General features: G+C 40.5%; 1 protein-coding gene across 1 annotated transcript in view; it reads left to right on the top strand.

The window, feature by feature from the left end:
• Nucleotides 1–16,188, top strand: part of ANO6 (anoctamin 6) — a gene marked incomplete at its 5' end in the record, with an annotated part of 75,831 nt that overhangs the window by 45,943 nt on the left and 13,700 nt on the right. Inside the window, 10 exons of the mRNA XM_082309135.1 lie at nt 1,299–1,364; nt 2,984–3,262; nt 3,622–3,735; nt 5,518–5,633; nt 6,069–6,203; nt 7,517–7,622; nt 8,899–8,959; nt 12,329–12,474; nt 13,943–14,020; nt 15,537–15,762. Coding sequence (XP_082165261.1) covers nt 1,299–1,364; nt 2,984–3,262; nt 3,622–3,735; nt 5,518–5,633; nt 6,069–6,203; nt 7,517–7,622; nt 8,899–8,959; nt 12,329–12,474; nt 13,943–14,020; nt 15,537–15,762 — 1,327 coding nt within the window. The remainder of the gene's footprint in view (nt 1–1,298; nt 1,365–2,983; nt 3,263–3,621; nt 3,736–5,517; nt 5,634–6,068; nt 6,204–7,516; nt 7,623–8,898; nt 8,960–12,328; nt 12,475–13,942; nt 14,021–15,536; nt 15,763–16,188) is intronic.

The raw sequence follows: 16,188 nt of genomic DNA, 5'->3' as shown, positions 1-16,188 counted from the left end.
ATAAGGCAGTTATTCTGGCTATAGAGAACCAGGCGACAGAAACTACTGGACCATTCTTTTATGTTCCTGTAGTGGTAGGTGCAGAATCCTTTAAGCACAGGGCATATAAACAACCAAAAAATTAGCCAGTGGCATGAAAGCAATCTGAGAGTGAGAGAGTAGTATCACCAAGTCACACTGAGAACCTCGCTGCATGCCTAGCCTAGCCTGGTTCAGGAATAAAGCCATCAGCCCCCAAGTGCGTCAATGTCATCTCCTTCTGGCAAACTGCTCACAGAAGCAACACCCCCAGTCCCAGCTGCCTGCAGGTGCCCGCCCTTACCCATGCTGATATTTTGACATGCAGTCTGTAGGCCAGGGAGAGCTGGCTACCCTTGACTTATATAAACAAATAACTCATTGGGAAACTATCCAGTTGATGCAGATAGCTTTTAAATTGGATTACTTCGTATGAAGTTTCAAAATGTCTTATAAATCCCTTATGGAGATGTATATTTTGTATTTTCAGGGGAGAGGGGCTACTCATCTCTGTGTTTTTTGAGAGGAGGTCATGTGTGTGGAGAAGCAAATTCAAGATTGCAAAGACATTTCAGATCTTTTGTAACTCACTACCTGCCAAGTGCTGGTAACTGTGAAGTGAAATTAAAATGATCCGTGAATTTTATCTTTACTGAGGAGAACTTGTCATGTCCTTCCGGGGACATTGAATGCTTCTGGAATAGCACCACTGACTCTAGAAGTGCTACAGCTCTTTGCTTCTTCCTTTGGGGATGCTTATCCATGGACTAAAATGTAGAGGGCTACTACAGTTTGAACCACTGTGTGAACTCATATGATTACTGTGAAAGAAGAGTAGAGTTACAGGTTGCAGGAAGGAAAAAAGGATGGAAAGCCCTTGAGATGAAGACTTTCTAAAGGGCAGATTAATGGGGGGTAGAAGACTGCAGTCAGTAGTTCAATTAGTGACTAAAGGCATAGGAGATCACAAGTTTCAGGGTTAGTTGCTCTCAAAATTCAAAATTTGGGGCACATTTTTACCTCTGTAATGTACCATAAACTAAGAGAGTGAATTCTCCACAATTGCATTTGAGGGCAATATTGCTTCTCAGACAAACAAAAAAAAAACCTGATCTGGATTAGTAGGTAAGACTATACCTATCCCCACAGTAGCTGTCAAGTGGGCTATAGAGATGGCGACCCAACGATTCTTCGCTTTGGGAGGCAATTCCATTCTTCTATGCATACATATTTGTGAAATTTGGAACAGATGTTTTACAGTGTTCAATACCTTTTAACAGAGGAAGAGACAAGTATACGAATCAAACCTGATAAACAATGGCTTGCAACTTGAAGCAACGAGATCGGTGAGTGCTCTTCTCTGTGTGAATGGCTGTGTCTGAGAGGAAAGCTGCCCCTCTGGGAATAAGGAAACTGGATATATGAATTTACTGTAACTTTTCTCTCCTCTCGGGAGAAAAAGGCCCACCTCTTTTCCATCAGTAACCTCTCTGTGATCTGATGTGAAATCTTCTAAACTTTGTGTCTGTTCCTTCCTCTGCAAAGTAAAAGATGGGAAGCTGGGAGATTACGTAGGTCATGTTTGCTCAGTGCTTGGAAGATAAAAATTACTGCTATGCCCTGAGGAGGGGTTCTCCCCCTACTCTGGCTGTGTAGGACGTGTAGGAAGCCAGTGGGTGTCTGAGGCAGAATTCCCCTGCTAGGAGAGCAGCCCAGGGCTCCTGCATGCGACCCAGCTCCTCGCAGGGCCTGGTGTAGCGCAAATAGTTGTAACGATCATGCCTTGTATATTTTGGGCTGCGAAGTCGCCTGAGGGCAGTTCACGAGTGCTGTGATAATGCACACCAGCTGCCGGAGCGGCTGTCTCTTGCAAGGAGGGTTAGAGCCCCTCAGAGCCCCTTTCCTTCCTGCCCTGCAGGGCTGCAGCGCTCTGTACGGATCTCCCCATCCAGGACAATCACTTCCAGTCTAAAATTACTGTCGTTTGGTATTCTATAGTGGGCTCCAGAAAAGGTCATTTTGCCCCTTCCTCCCAAATTAGAATCCATGGCGTCATAGTATTTATTTGATTTCTGCAGTAAGAGCTCCTTCTGCATGTCCAAGGATGCAGTCTGGCTCTTCACATTCATAAGAAAGTAAACTGCTTGCTGGAAGTCTGGCACGGACCTGTTGCTATACTTATGTTTTGCAGATTTCAATAATTGTGCTGTGATCATGACTGAAAAAAATTTGAAACTGGAAGGTTCTGCAGGCTAGATCAGATATCTGACCAATGTTCCTGAGCCAATGAGCTGCATAATGTAATTTCGTGTGGCTGAGACTCACTAATGCAGGGCATCAATAGAAGGCCTGTAGACAGGAGACGAGTGGCTGTCAGGGTTCCCACTGCATACTGGTGCTAGTTTGGGCATGCAACTGGGAGCAAATGTGCCCCGTGCTGTCTTTCTCAGCAGTCTCAGCTGACTCTTCTTTCCCTCTCCCCATTCCCCTACGAAGCTGGGAATTCATGTTGCCCAGGAGCACCCATGGGTGCCTAGCCTGCTTCCATCAAGTCACGTCACCCTGGAGTTGTTCTTGAGCTGCTGGGGAGTCACTGAGAGCTCCAAAGCCACAGCTGCCCTGCCAGGCTACAAGTACAAATACTCCTAATTAACCCATATGAGGGAAGCTTTGTTAAACTTAAATTGCTTTTTAAAATACTTTGCAGAGATGTAAACATTAAGCATTAAGGGAACATTTAGCTGTCTTTTTTTATATGCCTTTATATGCCCAAGCGTTTCCACCTCATGTTAGTGCTTTTACAAAGCTAATGATACACTCGCTGAGATGGACAAAGAATGCAACTTTGAATGGGTTGTCTATGAGCTATAAAGAGAAAGAAAATTCTGGATAGTTTAAGAAGTATTATGAAAAATCCTTTGCTTTCATTTTCTCGCGCACATATTTTAATATTCTTTCATTTTAGGTTTTGGATGAAAAACTTATTTTTGTGAAAGTGCATGCACCTTGGGAAGTGCTGTGCACATACGCCGAGGTTATGCACATCAAATTGCCTCTGCAACCCAATGACCTGAAAACTCGAGACTCGGCTTTCAACTGGTTTAGTAGACTCTTCAGAGTGGATGAAAATATCATCAAACCCGAGCAAGAGTTTTTCACTGCCCCTTTTCAAAGGGAACATTTGTCCAACTTTTATATTCAAGACAAAGACACATTTTTCAATCCTGCCACTAGAAGCCGAATTGTAAGTGCATGGAGTATTTCTAGCATTTAATCTTAAAAAGAAAAGATTCCTGTAATCAAATCATTGCAATGACCTTCATGAAAGCATCCTGAAAAACTAGAAATATTTGGGATGCAATAGTCCTGTGTCATTTATGAAACAGCCTGGACAGTCCCAGTAAGTAAAACATTCCTTACATTTGTCCCATTTCTGTTCCACTTGAATTTAAAGGGGGGATTTGAATGGTTCATATTCCCTGTGCAATTAATTTTGTCTGCACTGCTTACCCTTTCCTAACTCAATTATATGCTGAAACAGGTATAGCTGTGTATGATTACTTTCAGGTTGCAAGAGACACAAAAATATTTTATAAATTTCAGGTTCATTTTATCCTGTCCCGTGTGGAATATGCAACCAAAAACAATGTGAAAAAGTTTGGCATTAACAAATTACTGGACACTGGAATCTATAAAGCAGCATTTCCCCTTCATGACGTAAGTCCAATACTTGTAACTAAAATATATTTCAAAATAGAGGTCTGAACTGTATCTGTGGGGTTTATGTCAAAAGATACAAGCACTATTGATTGCCTTACTCCTTGACTGGTTATTACATCCACATAGTAGAATAGGACATAGTTTGGCTAAAGAGATTTTCTTCCAAAGCACTGTTGGTTAAAAATGTAGCTCCATAACTGGAAAACAACATATTTCATTTAGGAGGTGTTAACCTTGTATTCTCTGGGAGATGTAGTTCAGTAAAGTGCCTGGCCTGAGTGATAGTTCCCATGATGCACTGTATCATCAGTTGTAAATCAATTTTAACATTGTCCCTTTTTTTTTAGTATGCAGTTTTTCAGTATTAAAATTATTCTCAAATATGAACATTTTTAATAAAGATGTAGAATACATATCTCATCTTAGGATACGTGACAGTCTCACACAGTGAGAAACATTCCCACAGTTCCCAAACATTGTGACATGTGGCAGGGAAACTCACATTTCTGCAGGAAGGCTCTGTCCGGCCAGTCCAGCACCTCACAGGTGATGTCAGAGGCATGTGGAGGAGAGCTTAACTGGGCTGGATTTCATCTTGCAATAATAAGAAATCCAGCTTTTGTGTCTACACTTCTGAAGATTTTTAAAGTATATAATTTAAAGAAGCAAGTTATACTGAAAATTATTTTGCATACAAAGGCTAGCAATAGCACAGAAAAAGAAAATGAAGGAGAAAAAAAACAGATTTCAGATATTTGACTAAGGAAAATCTCCATGTGAGGCTGCAAATGGGATACAGTAAGCAAAGGCTGAGGGCTGATTTTCTGCATTATATCTGTTATATACCCACACCCCCACACCTCCTCCCCATCCGAGCCACCGGTCTGTGTCTGGGGTGTGTTCTCTTGAGAAGATCAAGGATTTCAGGGAAATCTTTAAGGCAGAATCAAGACAAATCATGTTTCTTGTAAGTAACCCAAAGCTTTACAGGATAGAATTAATATCATTCATGACTATCCATTTTTAACGTTTCCTTTTAAAGATTTAAAACCTGCCTTGCAGGCTATTTCTATCATGGCATGGGGAATTTGGACTCAGTATGCCTAGTAATTAATGACTGTCTTTTTATACAATTAAAATTATATATCACAGCTACTCTGAAAATCTAAAGTAGCCTAAAGATTTCTACAAATGTCACTTGTCTTCTTCCATCACAGATATAGAATGGAAAATTCCCTCAAATAAGATAGGCTTTATTGAAATAGGTTTTCAAATAACCTAGTAAAAACCACAAGGATTATCTCCATGTGAACTCTCTTTTAAATTTAAAACAAAGACTAGAAGCCCTGTATTTATCCCTCAGACTTTCCAGCCTTCATTCCAGTACAATATTATTTCGAAGCAATGCATGCTAGCATGTTAGAGCTACTTAAAATCCATTTTAATTCAGTCCTGCTCTCTAATTAGAATGGATCCTGTTCTGTTTTCTATTCCTAAAGTGCCAAGATGCTGACATGCGCTTAGATTTAAGTTCATGATGAGTCTGTTATTTTCAGCTCACATATGTAAAGCGTTTGCTTTAGCATTTCTGACAACCTTCTATCCTGAATCCCGGTGCACTCCCAGAGCTGCCTTCCTGCTCCGTTTCCTGGCTTGCAGTGAGACTGGGCAAAAAGGCTATTCCAGGCTCTGGCTTCGTGGCACGGGGTCTGCGGAGACGAGAGCTGATCTGTGCTGGTTAGATTAATAATATCTTCTCATGCTCTTTCTGTTTTGCAGTCTAGTTTTAGGCACCTGTCAACCGATCCTGACTGCCCAAGTGAACGGTATCTTCTCTACAGAGAATGGGCTCATCCTAAAAATATTTTCAAACTGCAACCCCTGGATTTCATCAGGTTGGTGTGACTGGGGCTGGACTAATGCAGAGGGAACTGGGAACTTACATAACAGGTCTGGTTTTGGGGATGTCAAAGAGGCACAGCTCAGTACTGAGGGCAGGTATATACACCCCTATCAGCTCATGCATGGGAGCATTTTTTGAGCACAGTTTCATGATAAACCAATTCATGAAAAGGCAACCACTTAATGTTTTTCTTTGCAAGGTCTGATCTTTCTCTCTTTTCCCTTTTTTTTTTCTCTCCTTCCTCTCCTCTTATAAAAGCTTAAAAGTGGTGGTAGAAATACCTGGCTGTAATACTTCTGCAATCCCAAAGTTCAAACCAGAGCAATATGACAATACGAGTTGGCACAAAATGTCTGAAATGATGAGCCATTTGAAACAGAAATGTGAATTTACTTGCATTTCAGAAAAAAACCTTTCACCTCCACAGGAGATACTATGGAGAGAAAATTGGAATCTACTTTGCTTGGCTGGGCTTTTACACTAATATGCTGATCGTGGCTGCAGTTGTAGGAGTTGGCTGTTTTCTGTATGGATGCCTGACAAAGGACAACTGCACATGGAGGTACCCGATCAGGCCTATTTTAATATTACATGCAATTTTGATCAGTCCCCTACAGAGGGGGACTGTTATAGGGTTTGCAAGACACTGCGTAATAAAAGAGGCAAAATGAAAGGGTTTGAGAACAGCAACGGTTGTGGATTTGAAGGTAAAGGCATAAAATGTGAGCTAGAAGAGTCATGGATGTCCATGGACCGCTACAGTGATAGATATCTGAGAGTTTGTTATTTCATCATTTTATTTATGTTTTGCACCAGGTTCACCACACCTAGTGTAGAAATACGTAGAAAAGAGTGACAGTCAGAAGTCAATACAAAGTGCTGTAACATATCATCTTCACTGTGGTAATCCTTAAAGGAGATATCCAAAGACTTTGATAAAACAGCCAACATTTCTTTCCTCTGTTTTGAGAGAAGACTGGAAGAAGAGCAACAGCACAGGGGGCTTCGGCTGCCCAGGATACGTTGGGAGGAGAGGCATAGTCATGACACAGATTTCCTCATCAGAACATGATGAAATTCAACCATGGCACAAACCCCCAGGTGTTTTCTCCTGGGTTATTGTGCCAAATCCTCTGCAGGCCATCACACTGTATACCCGCTTCAGGAAGGGTGTTCATCTTTACAAAACATGCTGAAGGGCTGCTCCAGAGCTCCACTCCTGCGGGCAACTTACACCCGTCTAGTCTTATGCCAGTATTATCATTTAGTTTAGTAGTTCATCTCCCTCCCTGGTGTTATATGGTATTTATAGAAAGCAATTACATCACCTTTCAGCTTCCACCGTACTAGGTTAGATAAGCCAAACTCTTTTGCCATCTCTTAGGAGACAGATATGCCATTCCTTGAATCACCCTAGCAGCCCTCCTCTGCACTTTTTCTGATCTGATCCTCCTTAGAAGACCACAGGAACTAGGCAGCCATTTTGGTTCTGCAGCTATTCCTTGCTCTGGTAGGCAGTGCTCGTCTTCCTTCTCCCCTCGCACTTGCTATGATAGTCCACGTGAGCATGCAAGTGTGGGTTTCCTACTGAAGAGTGTGAGATCTTTGAAGAGTTGTTTTATTTTTAATGTCAGCAGTTTTGAGAATTACCACTGCATACAAGGGATGGAAATTATTTTCACCTCATGTCATCCATTTTTGAGATGAGGACTAAGAATGGAAATGGGGATGTGTTGCTGGGGGGGGGCGGGAATTCTTGAGAGCAGATCGCTGGTAAATTATTTCTCATTTCCCTGAGAATATTGCACTTTCCTCATGTGCAAAAAGGACTAAAGGATTTAGTGTTGGTGAGTGACTGACTAGTTTTGTTTTTAGCCAAGAAGTATGTGATCCCAACATAGGAGGTAATATCATAATGTGCCCTCAGTGTGATAAAGTATGTACCTACTGGAACCTCACCATCACGTGTGAATCATCCAAGGTAACTACGTTTACAGCTTATAGACATGCTATTGAACTTTAGTTGCACTTTCTCTAGTACTACATACAGAACAATGTTGTTCCTCCACTGATGTCCTGCAGAATTGCTAGAACTGTGCAAATAGTTGTACCTTTGATACAGTGACTGAATTTTGAAAAGTAGAAACAACAATAATTGCTCCGTTTTGATCTAAGGTGAAAAAATTTTGGTTTTTTTTTTTTAGTTTCACATAGCCCCAAATATTTGATATAGGAATAACAGGGGGTTTTAATAAAAAATTAAACTGTTTTCTTTCATTTTGGGGTACTTCTTCCTCTTCGGGGGAAAAAAAGAAAACCCGTGTTCAATTAATAAAATCTTGATTCAGTAGGTCCGAACCAATTTTGCTAAGAAAATGTTTAAAGCATGTTTTGACATTTCTAAATTCTGCCCCCTCCCTCCCCAAAGAAGTTATCTGGATCCGTGCCTTGGAATTTGACCCGTGTTGTCAAAGGAGATGGGCACATGGAGAGGCTGATGTGGGCCATGTGACACAGCTGTGACACCGCTGTGTCCTGTTAGCCGTGACACAGCCAGACTCTTGCTCCGAGTTCCTAACTAGAGGAACCTGTCTGTCTTTCTCCACTAACTTGTCTCACTAGGCTCATGTTAGCCTTTCGTCATTCCTTTCCCTAGATTCAGTCACTCCCAAAACTGCAATTTTTCAGCTATTCATCAAAAATATTTTGCCCAGCTTTAATGTGTTGCTTCAGCACTCTTAAAAGGGTAAAAGAAATAAGAATACAGGGAAAAGGCTATGATGGAAAGAAAAGGCAAAATAAAATACCACAGAGGTATCTCATCAGAGTGTGTTTTTACTAACTAGCTTGATTTGTTGTCATCCCACTCATGAGAACCAGATGTGTCCATTGCCTTTTTGTGGCTGTATTAAAAATACATAACTCTATACTGAGTTCCCAGACCAGAAGCACTGTTTCTCCTCTTCCTATGCAACAGATGGAACGAAGTTTGATAGTACACCATTTTACTATCCTCTTGCTGCACATTTGGCTTATATTTTTAATTCTGGGCTTTGCATTTAATTTCCTTAATTTACTGGAGGGTGTTGTACATTGACAGAAAATGAGGAAATGCTGTCAATAAAGATTGTTTATTAAACTACATAAAAGCTAAAAATCAACATGTTCAGTAAGCAGCTTCTGTTCTGGGTCAATCTGGAAGAAAAAAAATGGTCAATCATATTTTAAACCTTCTTTTTCTTTACCATTTTTTCCAGAAACTCTGCATGTTTGACAGCTTTGGAACACTGGTGTTTGCAGTATTTATGGGAATATGGGGTAAGCTGATTTCAACAACTGTGGTTTGTCATCTAATTTTGGCCAAGCCCCCAGCATCAGCCAAGAAAACATGGATAAATTTGCAACCACTTCATTTTCTAGCACTCAGAAATTTGCCAGTAGATAGTTCCATAGAAGATATATACATTCACAGCAACTCGTTTTTAGCATCGTAAGAAAACAAAAAAATTGTAGAAACTAAAAGTTGGTCTTCAGTGTCTGTTTTGTTTCATTTGACTTGGAGAAAAGTCCAAGAGAAGTGATTAGAGCTGCCTCGTGTTCATCCAGCAGGAGCCAGCCACATGCTTAAGTATATCTGGCAGAGGAGCTGGGTTTTTTCCAAAGAGTTTTGGAACTGCCTGTGCCTACTAACAGCTGTGCGACTGCGCAAGGCAGTTGAAAAATAGTCATTTATTATATTTCACAGGAATTTTTTCCTCCTGTCTTTATTTAAGAAACTGATTGTAAAAAGTGTAGTAGTTACAAGCACTAGATTTATCTTTTACCAGAGAAAATGTATCTGAAACCAGAATGTTTCCTATGGGTGAAACCCCTTGGTGCTGTATTCAAGAGATAGGCAAGGTTTATTTTCCCAGAAATGGTTTCATTGGTTCATATTAGCAACTTTGTTAACCAGCTTTTATTGCACTGTCTTATCCAGAAATTACCAAATAAGTTCTATGTGAGGTCTGTATACAGAATACTATAGAGCAAATAACTCATGTAACATTTTGAATTCATATGTAGGCTGACAAGAATACATAATTTGCTTTCTTTGTAAAACACATTGTATTTTTATGTTCCTGTGATGACCTAAAGTGCTTCAAAATAGCTACTGCTTTAAAGAAATATAAGATGAAACGTATCATTTCAAAAAGAAGATTTCTTTCAAAATATATGCTAAAATCAAAATATCAGCAGGAAATTCCCTAAATAAAAGAAAATTAGAAGTTTGATACTAATGTAATCTTCTCCTGTCATCTGAATAGTTAATTTATTTGCAGTTTGCTTTTTAATTAAACTTGTGTTTCCTGTTTTGAAGAATGGTTCCAGGAGTAATAATTACAAAGTTAAGCTGCATGGTTATAGTGATGGCTGCAAGGTCTATTAGTATTCTTGTCATAAGTCCCCTATATAAAGAGGTGAATTGTATTACAGAAATTCAGTCAAAATTGTACTGAATCCAAATGACCCATGGTCCTGGTGCAATTCCAGCTGTAATTTTCATGGTGCTCTAATACTTTTGTAGACCTCCTGGTCCAAATTAAAATAATATTAAATTTTTAGATATATTATTGCATCATTATCATCAATACACTTCTAATTATTGCCTTTTTTTTTAGTGTGTTCCCTTCAAAGATCTTAAAGCACTATAAAACACTAGGGAATTTGGCCTCAGAAATTAGCCCTCTATACATTAATGCTCTGGACCAACACTTCTGCTACTTCTCCCACAATGGTATGACTAGATTGGCAAAGGTCATGAATAAGAGGCAGCTTCCACTTCACTTGCTGCCATCACTGGATCCTCTCCCTGAACAAGATCAGTTAAAGAAACAAAGGTTCTCCAATGGAGGCATTTCTTTTCAGTTCTTGGTGACACAGCTTCAGAGACAGAATACCTGGGCCATACTGGGTGGCAGTGTTGAGGGACACATGAAAGGGGATACCACAAATTACCAATTTGAGGTGGAATTAGTGCTCGGATCTCCTGATTCTGAAACATCATTTGCTTCCACTGTTAAAAAAATGCTGCTTCAAAATAAAAGGAAAATGTCAAATCCAACAGCAGCTCCTTCCCTACTCTGAAAGACGCAACTTGGCTGCTGGCTTACTTTAGCTAGTAGAAGTTTTCTTTGTGTTGGGGCTGAGAGAGCTGTCCCCATGTTATGTGCCCTTCTTCCACTGTTAGAACAGAGGCTATCACAGAAGGAGGCCCTGCACTTCTGGACTCCCCAGCAGCAGCTGGATTTGCAGCTGGAGCAAATCAGGATAGCCTATAGCTTATTGTGATTTGGGCTGAGCAGCAGTTAGAGGTTTATGGAAGACTAATCTCCTTGCTCTGCAGAAGGCAGATGTGATCCTCCGGCCCACTGCCTGGAATGGCCTTTGTGCTTCTAAGCATGAGGTAGCTGAGAAGTCCTTGTGAAAGAGGCCCCCGAATAACCAGGGGAGGAGGGTTTCCTGGGGTTTTGCCTGTGTGCAGATGCCAAGGTCATCTCACAGCCCATCCCGTGGAGCTTTCTGGTTTTTAAATGCTTCAGTTTGGGGTTTGTTGACCACACCTGATTTTGGAAATAACCTTTAATGTTTGGACTTGTAACTGCATGCCATTGATGTTTCGTCATTCAGGATGAGGGGCCAAACTAATGAAAAAAAACACTTTTAGGGTTAATTACTCCCAGAAATGGGAGTAAGGAGGAGTGCGGTGATGGGCTACTAACTCCTCCTGGAGGCAGTGCTGCAGAGCCACACCACTTAATCTAAGGATGCACTGTCTTCAGTAATAAAGGACCCAGGTGTATTGGGGAGCGTGGTACTGACACCCATCATCCTGAGCTCCTCCCAGCCTTCTCAGCTGGGTCTGTCACTGCCTCTGCTGCCAGATCTACCTGCATCATGTCTCAGGCCAAGGTAATGAGTTTGGCTGGATTCATGTCTAGCCAGTACCACTTAGGCATCTGTGTACTTGGTCCCCCAGTGTTTCCAGTTGTAGGAGCACAGTCCAGGGAAACTGCTGACCCAGCCCAGAGAGTTTCTAAGCTCCATGCCATGCAAAAAGAGCTGCAGCCCCTCAGGTTCGTGCTAGCAGAGGAGGAAAGTTATCTATGCTTCAGCTGCTTTACCTGAACCATCATTGGTTCTTGTATTTTGCAAACTCATAATTTGTCTGCACAAAAATTGCAGACTGAAAGAACATGGGCTTTTCCTTGTGGCAATTTTTGGCATACTGAGTTCTTGTTTTCCAGAAGTCCTGCACTCTCCAGCATTTTGTCTTCACCTATTCAACCAACTTGCTTTCTTACACATCCCGTGATAAACTTTTTCAAAAGCAGTCTATCATATGAAATCCAAAGTGCTCGTATTCTAGCCTTAAGCAGAAAGCAAATAAATTTATCTTTATTCTTTAGCATGTACCTACAGCGCCATTTACCCTAGGTTTCTCTTATTAAAGTACATATATATCGAAAGCAATAATTGCATAAAGAAGTAGATCCAGTTATTTTCACTGTCACATTAGCCAATAAGGGTTTTGTTCCATGTCTGTGGAAATCTGTATGGAAAACCGAGCCACGTGTTATAGCCCAGGGGGTCAAGCAGTGTCCAGCACTCACATGGTATTGCTCACTTTGTTTTTCTTCTGGATAGTTACTTTGTTTTTGGAGTTTTGGAAGCGACGGCAGGCTGAACTGGAGTATGAATGGGACACAGTTGAGTACCTAGAGCAAGAAGAACAAGTTCGCCCAGAGTATGAAGCTCGGTGCACTCATGTAGTAATGAATGAAATCACACAGGTAAGGAATATTTTGATAACTGGTGATGGCTACTGCAATAGACATGTTGTGAGAGGAGACTATGAAAATGGTGAATCTAGACTGGAGCAGTATAAATCAGCAGTGCTTTAAGGCGAGTTGATAACCTGGCCTGGAAATAGTGGACTTATAAAGTACAGATGTGTGGGAGAGAATTTATACCTAACTGTAGACACCTTAAAGTAGTTGCCCGTTTGAGTAGCTTGGAGGTTCCCGTGTCATAAATAAACAGAAGTAGGCATCATCCCCAGCTTAGAAGACTAAGTCTACTTTATTAAATACCCAAAGAAACAATTTGGTGTTGCTGCCAGAGGCCAAGATCACAGAGCATTTGCTATCTTTTCGTAAGAATGCATGAGGAAAAAAGGGAAATAGAGGGAAAGATGTAACATTATATATCATGCCAAGACTGTTTTTTTAACCAAAGATGTTTCTGTTTGAAACATGTATAAATAGGTATTGTTGCTAAGTGCATGTGCATGCAATTACGATTAATAACAGCAAACTCACAGGGACAAGGATAATCCTCATTTCAATGAAATAGGATTCATATTTATGAGGATCTTAGTTTAGATCTCTATTTATTATACATTTTGGGTAGCTTTAGCTTCTGTAGCTCACTCCAGCTCAGCTTCACTTTTTACTATTCTCTGTCAATATATTACTCTGGCGTTTATCTGATCATTTGCATTGCTTTCACGTTCCATCCACATTGTATGAATGTTTATTAGAGGGCACTTGAAAAGTTTCAAAATTAACTGCCATAGTTGAAACTATCCTATATAGATCTTCTTTTTATATCTCATACTACACAAAACCTGGTTCTTTTTAAAAGCTTATAAACCTATGCCACCTTTAATGTATAATGTCACAGCTAGAAAGTTCCTTTCAGGCAGCTCAAAGAGTGAAGAATATGCTAAAACATAATGATTTAGATTCTCAGAGAACCTATAAGGACTCAGTGAATTTTCACACCACCACATTGAGGTAGGTATTTTCCTTGGGAAAGTCATCCCATTGTTTCCATGGGATAAATTGAGAAATTGCAGAGATCAAGGACCAAAATTTTAGTGTCTGCTAATTTTAGCCAATGAGGTTTGAAAGCTAATGGCCTTGGATGTCATGATCAGTCAAGAAGGATGCATCCATTGAAAAGGACTACGCACCCTGTCATAGCTGAAGTCAGTAAGAGCTGAGGACACTCAGCCTCTATGGAAGTCATATTTATCTTGGAATGGGCAGCAAAAAAAAAGACACATGTAATCAGGCAAGACTTTTGAAATCCTGACTAAATGTGAGTTTCCAGGACCACAAAGCAGGAAAGGAAAGAAAACCAGAGACTTCTTTCCTTTTTTCTGCCCTCAAAATCATAAAGGGTTTAATTGCAGCACCCAAAAAATATGAAGAAAAGATTGGATGCATCCTTGATCTGTTTCTAAATCTGTTACAGCAAGAAGAACATGTGCCATACACTGCCTGTGGGAAGTGCATACGGATGACTTTCTGTACAAGTGCAGTCTTCTTCTGGGTAAAGTTCTCTTATTCTTTCACCTCATAATTCACTCCTTTAGTAAGTGTCTAAAAAAAAGATCCTCCTGAACTGAACAAAAGGTAACAAAGGAACAGGTTCAGTTGGAGTTCCACCTGATGCGTAAACCAAGTCCATAACCTATGGACCCACATGGAGAAGGTAACTGTAGTCACTGAATACTCATTAGCGTACAGTCAATAGAAAATACGTCAAAATATCCTGCAGGTATAACTTGTGAGTTATGCTTGTGAATGTGGTCCATTGTTTTTTCCCTCATTATTTTAAGATAAATGTCTTTGCTTTTGTGGGGGAGCAGACGAAAGACTTTGGTTTATACGCTCTCCTCCCTGCCAGTTTCTCTCCTACCTGTTCCAGCCGTTTGCTTCAATATCGCATCTCACAGACCTGGGCTTCTTTCAGGTTTTTCGTTTCACTTAACGGAGCAAAGCTGGGTGCTCTCTAATCTTCCAGAGCTGCTGCTTTAATTACAACTAAAACTTGAAAGCAGTCCAGTCACCCATGAAACAGTATCTAACATGGTGAGCATGCCCAGAGAGGTCACCTTGAAAAGCTCAGTGTCTTAGCATGCTGTGTGTCCTTCTCACCTGTAGCACAAAGAGCGGCTGGAAAAGACCTCATCCTAGGTGATAGGAGATAGATAGGAGATAGAGTGGTGGCTGGCAGCCCAGGAGAACCTCAACGTTAACATGTCTGAAAGACAAAGGAAAGAATACTTGCTTGCTGTTGGATTTACATAGGCAGGACTTCAGGTTGAAGAGGTTTGGTCTGGGTTTGTGATTTGTGTTACTGCACTTTCCTTATTATGTGCACGGAGGGGGTCGGTAGGTGGATTCACGGCAGTTTGCAGAGACAGGGAAAAAAAGATTCACAGCTCTGCGGACCTCAATCTGAATAATAGCTAGAGAACTAGGAAGAAATAAAAGCAGGAGGAGAAGCAGGAAGAGAGGAGATGGCAAGCAAGACGGGGTGCATGGATCATTATTACAACTCCTGCAGATTACATGACTTGGTTTAAAATTTGTTTATTCTTTTGAGGGGTCTGGGGTCTGTAGTCTGTAACATTATCATGTGAAAGAGAAGGTACGGCCCCCTCCATAATCAATGCAGACTTGCTAGTACATTTGCCATCCTGCCAATTGCCCAATGTCAAAAGAGGGAGATTTCTTCCATCACGTGCCTCGAGGTGTAAGATTTGATTACGCATCCCATTATCTTCCCTCGCATCGGTACAAACTTTGTTATTAGTCATAAACCAGACCATCTTTTTTCTTTCCTGCAGATTGACCATGCTGCATGAAAAAAAGGCTTCTTTTATGGATTCTAAATTTATTGCCTTCTATCTTATTTGAGCATCCTCTCACACTCACCTTACGCGATGGAATGACAGGCACACAATCGGTTGCCTTTTGCCTGTTGTAAAAAGTATTTCAAACCCACTTTTTCCGAAAGCCAGTGGTTCAATATTAACATCTGTTTTGCATTCCCTTGGCAGATTCTTTTGATTATTGCTTCAGTTATTGGAATCATTGTCTACAGGCTCTCAGTTTTCCTGGTGTTTTCTGCAACGTTGTCACAGCACATTAACAGAACAGAGGCGATCCGCAAGTACCTGACTCCACAGACAGCCACTTCAGTAACTGCTTCGCTCATCAGCTTTATAGTCATTATGGTTCTCAATGTCATCTATGAAAAAGTGGCAATCCTGATTACTGACTTCGGTATGCCGCTACTGTACCTCAGATAGAAACTTAAAAAAACTTTTAAAATAGCATTTATATGTATAATAAGAAATCCAATAAATGAACACCTGTACCGCATATTTCAGAATTTTCCCACCAAATCATACAATACTATCTAGAAATTTTCAAATACAGATCTCAATATCAAAGGAATATGATATTCAGCTCTTTGCCTGAAAACTCAGTGTATAGCCAGCATGAAAGATCAATTGTTTACAGTTTTGTGCTTGTGAAACAGACAAAGCAAATAAAATTACTATAATAACCAAGCTTTATGAAAACAGATCAGTAACGCATAACGCATTCAATTACATTAGCTTTTGTTTATGGGGAGAATAGCTATTTTCTTGTAAATAAATGAAATAAGGTCACTGTTCCAAAGCTAGATACCATTCCCATGTTATT

Source organism: Platalea leucorodia (genome assembly GCF_965183815.1).
Source record: "Platalea leucorodia genome assembly, chromosome: 4".
In the NCBI taxonomy this organism is placed as follows: Eukaryota; Metazoa; Chordata; class Aves; order Pelecaniformes; family Threskiornithidae; genus Platalea; species Platalea leucorodia.
The sequence above is the reverse complement of the archived record's forward strand: the minus strand, read 5'-3'. Positions and strand labels throughout refer to the sequence as shown.